At 44.1% G+C, this 7,109-nt stretch overlaps 1 protein-coding gene across 3 annotated transcripts; it reads right to left on the bottom strand.

Annotated features, from left to right (window-relative positions):
- Nucleotides 1-1,096: 1,096 nt before the first annotated feature.
- OARD1 (O-acyl-ADP-ribose deacylase 1) lies at nucleotides 1,097-7,011 on the bottom strand. 3 transcript variants are annotated; one of them, XM_052648834.1, is made up of 6 exons: nucleotides 6,612-7,011; nucleotides 5,991-6,070; nucleotides 5,506-5,650; nucleotides 4,406-4,464; nucleotides 3,298-3,410; nucleotides 1,097-1,795 (listed from the first exon to the last, which is right to left on the bottom strand). In XM_052648834.1, the coding sequence occupies exons 2-6, from the start codon at nucleotides 6,027-6,029 to the stop codon at nucleotides 1,693-1,695; spliced, it is 459 nt and encodes a 152-aa protein (XP_052504794.1). In that variant the 5' UTR covers nucleotides 6,030-6,070; nucleotides 6,612-7,011; the 3' UTR covers nucleotides 1,097-1,692. The 3 variants fall into 3 exon arrangements, with proteins under 3 accessions (XP_052504794.1, XP_052504793.1, XP_052504792.1); XM_052648833.1 differs by having other exon boundaries at nucleotides 1,098-1,795; nucleotides 6,713-7,009; XM_052648832.1 differs by having other exon boundaries at nucleotides 1,098-1,795; nucleotides 6,697-7,008.
- Nucleotides 7,012-7,109: the final 98 nt, after the last annotated feature.

Raw genomic sequence — 7,109 nt, 5'->3', positions numbered from 1 at the left:
GAGAACTTGTCTGTTACACATACAGATACAGAAGAAGTCAAATACTTTTTGAAACTGCTGCCTCATATCAGGCTGCCACGCAATAAGAACACAAGTCTAAAGTACAAAGATTACAATTAACCAGTGCTCTCCTGGTGTTTCAACAAGCCCCGTCTAAAATCCAGTTCTTTTTTTACACTTGGGAAAGCAGCAAGTCCTATGACAGACCAAGAATTCATTCTATGAAGAAAATCAATAGGTCTGTCTGATCTCAATACCACAGTAAGAGAACAGAGGGTAGAAATAGTCTCCTTGTTTCCCCACACCTCTGATACTGAAAGTGAAGTCACTCAGTCGTGTCCAACTCTTCGCGACCCCGTGGACTGTAGCCCACCAGGCTCCTCTGTCCTTGGGATTCTCCAGGAAAGAATACTGGAGTGGGTTGCCATTTCCTTCTCCAGAGGATCATCCTGACCCAGAGATCGAACCCAGGTCTCCTGCACTGCAGGCAGACTCTTTAACCTCTGAGCCACCAGGGAAGCCTGATACTGAACCACTGGCTAAAATCCATGCGCCGTATTCTTCCAATATGGAAATCAAGAGTGGACAAAGTGCTGCTCTGAGCTTAGAAGGGGACAAATTTACTCTTTTCCATCCCAGCTGGACACACATCAGAATCCTCTGGAGCTCAAAAACACAAAACTGGCCATTCTCCCCCACCCCTAACTACCAAATTAGAATTCCTGTTTAAGAGGGAGTGGACCTTTGAAGAGATGTGTATGGATTTTGTTGAGAACTGTAGATTCAGTCATTCATTAGTTCACACTAAGAACTTTGCCAGGTGTTTCACATGTTATTCTGTTTTATGACTAAATTCAGACAGGTTTGCTACTAAGTCACTTCAGTCGTGTCCGACTCTGTGCAACCCCACAGACGGCAGCCCACCAGGCTCTGCCGTCCCTGGGATTCTCCAGGCAAGAACACTGGAGTGGGCTACCATTTCCTTCAGTCACAGAAACTATATGGTGGACAGGAGAGAGGAAGAGTTCACCACAAGGAGATTCTAAAAGCCTGCCTTTCCAATGTTCTTGCCCATTCTGATGTCTTCTCCTCTTGCCACTCTTCCTACTGGGCCCTCTGACTCTTCCAAACTAAGTTACAGGTGAATCCTCCATTAGTCAAGTACAGAACAACACAGACATGTGCACAGAACCTCACTGGAGCCCCCCCCAAAAAAAGATATTTATTTTTCCATTTTTGTCACCACAAATTCCTTGTAAACATAAAAATCTTGTAATTTAAACAAAAATCAAACCCATAATTCTCTCCTAGGATCAATTTGTGAACAAATGACACAAGATGCAAAATTAACTGAAAACTGACATCCTTCCTGAAATTTCTCTTAAAACAGCAGAGAAAAGCAATGCTGCCACCTAGTGGCAACCCAAACAAATCACATGGCATCCGCAGCAAAATAGGGGTCCTAGGCCCAACATTTGGTCCCTCCCCTTACCTTCTTGAAAAAGAAAAATTCCCAGCAACAAGTAACCCCTCCTTCAGTCTTATTCAATCCTGAGAATACAGCAACCCAGGTCTGGCCTGTGACACAGACTACTTTACAAGAAACGGTCCTCTGCCCATTTTAAGGTCAGTTTGCTCAATCCTGTGGCCCAGGCGATGCAGAAGGTAGACACATCCAAAATGCTCTTCTGTTCAGAGTGTGTACACGGTAATGCTGATGTCTGTTGCCTCAAAGACCTCCTCAATTATTGCGGATACATTTTCCCATTGCAGACGATCAAGACCACATCCAATCCTGAAAAAGACAACATATCTCCACTGGCTGTGACTGAGGAAAAAGCTCCTTCCCTCTTTCCCTAGGCTGCATCCACCCAAAGCCAAAGATAACATCTGGTCTCACACCTATAGGCCACCACGGTGGAGTTTAGACGTTACTGCCTATTGTGAGTCACCTAAGGCTGTTTCCTAGACAGCCCTACCATCCAATAGCTGTCACTTCTCTTTTGCCAAATAAACTACCAATTCCCAGTTACTTCAGGGTACATTTAGAAATGTGTAACTCTGCCACGAGACAGAAGAACTCAGTTTCTACTAGTGAAAACTAGCCGTGGGTGGATGGGAAAAGGTTGGTATTTTTAAACTGTATTAGTCACTCAGTCGTGTTCGACTCTTTGTGACCCCATGGACTATAACCTGCCAGGCTCCTCTGTCCATGGGGATTCTCCAGGTAACAATATTGGAGTGGGTTGCCATGCCCTTCTCCAGAGGATCTTCCTGACCTAGGGATCGAACCTGGGTCTCCCACACTGCAGGCAGATTCTTTACCAACTGAGCCACCAGGAAAGCCCATTTTAAAAATACACTTATGATAACAGAATGTTAAGGAAGATAACTGGGAAATGCCAAGCTGATTGTAATTCCAATCTTCCTGACACCCTGGTGAGAAACCTCAATCAGCCCACAAAACTACTACCTGGCAGCTTTCTTCCAAGATGTTACTTTACTGATCCTCAATATCCACAGGGAAAAAAGAAAGGCTTAAAAGTGATAATTTTATATTAATGCATTAAGTACCTGAAAAAACTGTGATTAAAAAAAAAAGTTTCTGGTACATAAGTCATGAATATATTACAGACCAATGTAAGGTGAGGGATCAAGTAACCACATTTCTAACTCGGAGCTTGGAATAAACCTGCATGCATGGTCAGTACTGGCTCAGAACTAGTCTGTCAGGAAGAGAAGGGACCCCAAGCCTATTCCTGAAAAGGAAACAAAGAGGGTACTAAACCCCAACATCAGTCCCTTAAGTTCCCAATATCTAGGGTCTAAGACATTACACCAGCAACATACCCTCTGGCTACTATCCATGCTGAACATAAATAGCATGCAGTTTACAAAGGAGTGACAACCTACAACTTTGTTCACACAGAATGAACAGGTTTGGGACACCTGGAGTGGCCCAGAGAGAAATCACAATTGCTCAGTCTTGATTCTTGAACTGTACTAGAGGATGCCGAGAATTCAACAAATAGTGGTGAACAATGGTTCCTCCCTCCTAGGCGGGCTGAGGAAGATCTGTGTTTTAATCATCCTGATTCATTCAGCCTAAGCTAAAAGATGGGCATGCCTTGAGCGAAGATCTGACAACTGGTTTACTGATGACTTTTAAATGTTTTGAAATTTGTCCACCTTTAAGTCTACATTTTGGGTTAAGATAAGCTTTTAAGTCATTTGTCTTTGGGTAAGACAGTAAACCCCACCAATCAAGTCTTCATTTAGGGCCCTGGATTTCCTTGCCTTGGCATGGAAAGGTCGGTGACTCCATTCCTCAGACAATGAGACTTCATAGCCTCTAAACTCTTCCGTAAGTTTTCATAAGTTGGCTTGTGTGAAGCCCTTTTCTTTGTAATCTGAGTACGAAGAACAAATTCAAATTTCCATTAGTCCAAAATGAGGGGCAAAATACGTCATCATGTCCTCCCAACATCGTGATAATTAAAATAAGTATACTTTTATAGACTAGCCTAGATAACAAATGTCATATAGTCTCTTCCAGCTAGGCGAGCCCCTCAGGAATACACTGAATAGAGCCAGAGGCCCAGACACTGCCACATCTTTTCTCTTCCTAAGAAACTCAGATTAGTAGGCGTGCCTATTGTCTATTGTTTTTAAGCAAGGTAGGTGAAAGTTCCTGTGCCACTTCCAAGAGATAAGCTACCTACCTATAACAAGGGAAGAACCCACAGCACCTAAAAATTTCCTGTTAGGTTTATTTATTTAGAAAACAGTGCTTGCTTTTTATTTCCCTATAAAAGCACAGAAAGAAACTGGTAGCATTCCAAACAAGACTGAAAGTCACAGTAGCCTTAAGGACAGCATCCCCACTTTGTGTGCTACCCAAACCAAGCTTGTAGTGAGTCGGCTCTAAGTCATCCAGCAGCATCACCAAGAAGCTGCACTCCTTCACAGGTCAAAGGCCACTGGGACAGTGGAAGAAATCCACATGGAGAAAGCAAGCAGGAGAGGAGCAGAGTATTACCTGGCACTGCATTTGGTAAGGAAGAATGAGAGAAAAACTCTTTTGAGCAACCCGTCTCTTGAGACTTTATTGTCTCTACTTCACTACGACAATGAAGGAATTAAAGCAAGGGAAGCATCCCTAACTTTCGCACATCATATAACAGGTCTTTGGTAAATATCACAACTTTTTCCCATGGAGTTGGGATGCAGCCTCACGTTTCTAACGCAGGGCACCAAATAGCCACCAGCCCTGGATCTGAGTCAGCATGAGGCAGCTTTTGGACATTTTTGATGGTCTAAAAAGAAACACTGTGATCAACACAATGCAGCACAGCTGATCTGTTTGCTAATACTTAAAACTCACTGAGAATTGGCCCCGTCTTACCAGGTAATATATATATCGTCCATCTCTCTTCAGAACAGCCACTTCTCCAGACTTTTTCTCTAAGAAAAACAGTTATTTAATAGTAAAAAAGAAACACCAAAACACTGATCTTCATTCTTAGATTTTTAAAAGATCTTCATAGATCTGAGTCTACTTCAGAAGTAGAATTAATTTTCAACTCTGAAGAACCCTTTGATCCTTATCAGCCTTCCTAAATACCATACACCTTAACTTCCAGTTTTCCTACTGTTTTAGGAAATCACGTTTTCAATCACATTTTCCTCACACTCCATCTTCAACCCTGCTACATTTTCAAATACCCTTTCTTGTTCTCTTAAAAAATGTTAATGTCTACTGCCTTGAAATGTTTTAGAATGTACAGCATTTTTCACTTGCCAAATGTGTATTTAATAATTTAGTAATTATATTTTTACATACAAACAGCTAATGTGTTAAGCATTATGGGGGAACATGGGTGTATTAACATTAAAAAGTTAATTATTTAACAGTTTCCAGTCAGGAGAACTGTGTAGTGTTTTGAAACAAATATAACACAAAGCAGTTAAGAAGTTGGCTTTCTTAAGGCTAGAAGCGGAATCACCAGTGGCGACTTGATTCAGTAAGTCTGGACTGTGGTCTAAGCAACTGTTTTCAGAAGCTCCACCTCTGATTCTAGTACACTTTTCTGCTTTACAATCACTGGGAGCAAGCAACAGGAAGTGTTTGTAAGGAAAAGTTCTAAACTCTTTGAAGCATAAGCACAGTATGGGCAGAGAATCCTGAATGCCAGGCTAAAAACTGTGGACTTTGCTAAGCATGCCAGAGTTATTAAAGGCTTCAGACAAATGGAGTAATATTATTAAGAAAGATTTATGAAATACGGAGAAATTTAAAACTTTTACAAGAACTCAGGTTTCGTGGGCCAACCCAAACTAGAGACCATCTCTGAAGAGGAAAAACTTAATCTGCAGAGTTAAAAGGACTCGGTAGTTAGGAACCCCATCTGTGCATATATATCTTGTTTAAATTATTAAGCTTAAAAGGAGCATCAAAAGATGGTCTGGTCAGGGCATGTGAGTTCAGGTGCTTTCAAAACTCACGTTGATTCAACAGTTCCTGCACTCCTCCAAATTTCTTCTTGAAGAGGACAGCTATCCCAGCGCCCATTCGACAGTCCTCACTGATACAATGCACTAAAGAGTCTGTCTGGGGGCACGCAAATAGGTCTCCTTTCACATAAGTAATCTAAAATGTGCAAAGAGAAAGAAAACTTTTGTTACATATAGAAAAATACTAAGCTACTTCTTTTCCTTTACTGTGCCCACCACCACCTCTCCCCGCCTCGTCCCTCCTTCATTTAAGAGACAAATTTTCAGAATTTAATGAGTTATCTAAAGCGAATTAAAGCATGTGCAAAGTAAAGTAATGAGTGGGCTCTGCCTAAGATTGTATCAGCCTTTCTAAAATAAATCAACAGAAGAGGAAAATAAGACAATTCAATTACTAGTTTAATTAAAAATGTGTGTGCTTTGACCTCAATCATTCTGAATTTCAGTTCACCAATAAGTTAATAGTTGTTACGCACTCGGCTTCCTTCTGAATCTTCATTAGGGCTGCCAGCCATGATACTGGGTCGCTATTTCCAGAACTTAAGCGTTTCTTCAGCTATAAAAAGGGAGTAAAAATGCTTAGGCAGCCCAAATATATTACATTCAGACTGCCCTGCCCACCCACGTTCTAACTCTTCCCCCCACCGTTTATCACTGAGTGTGACTTCTCTAGAAAGGAACGCAAAAATCCTCGGGGCAAGGAGAGGAATAATGCCTGGGTTCGGAGGCGGCCGTGACCCGATTGCATTTCGCGCTTCGCAGGAGCGGAAGAAAGGGAGTTCTAAGACCCGCCTCCTCCTTTCCCCGCGCCCGCGCCGAGCAAGGCTGATTTAGGACAGTCTTTTCTCTGAAAGATGCAAGAGTACTTCCCCATTGGGTCTAGCCCAGGGACAAAAAGGTGGGACTTGGCCACAGTCCCGTTAAGTCGCCAACTAGAGAGTGTACCGGTAAGGCGGTGTGTACTGCCAAGGCGCGGGCAGGGGTGAGAGGGAAGGTAGCCCCTTAAGGAAGACTCACCCCCGTCTTTTTGCCGGGGGGGCGGGGGGCGAGAACTGGGGGAAGAAGTAGAGAGAGGCCTCCCATTCTCTGTCTCCTACCCTAGGGCTGATCAGCCAGGGCGTAGGGCCTGTCCTGGGATCCCGTGGGAGGAAGCGAGGAGGCTTGCTCAAAGACCCAACGTACCGCCGTTACCCTTCACCTGGAAAGGAGTTGGCCGTTACGAGGTCCCGCCCCGCGGGGAAGGGCTCTGGTAGGTGGGTAACAGCGGACGAGCCCACGATGCGAAGCCAATCCCACCACAACCTTTAATTGCGCGCACCAAAGATGGCCGCCCACCATCCGGGAGCCGGGCGGAAACGAGCCCCTCTAGCCAGCTAGCCGAACCTGCACTCTTTGGTGATGGCCGCCGAACTTCCGGCGGTGAAGCCCGACCGCCGCTGCCGCCCGGGCATGCGTAACGAGACAGCCGAATGCAAGTTCGGTAAAGCGGCGCCTGCGCATTAAGTCCCAAGGGGTGTGTCTCCAGGGGCCGCAAAGAAGAGGGAGGGCAGTTAGCAAAGGAGTTACTTAGCGCCTGCGTGCTGCTAATATTCAAG

The sequence above is a fragment of the Budorcas taxicolor genome, chromosome 11 (genome assembly GCF_023091745.1).
Source record: "Budorcas taxicolor isolate Tak-1 chromosome 11, Takin1.1, whole genome shotgun sequence".
NCBI lineage: Eukaryota > Metazoa > Chordata > Mammalia > Artiodactyla > Bovidae > Budorcas > Budorcas taxicolor.
This window is presented reverse-complemented; position numbering and strand designations above follow the sequence as displayed.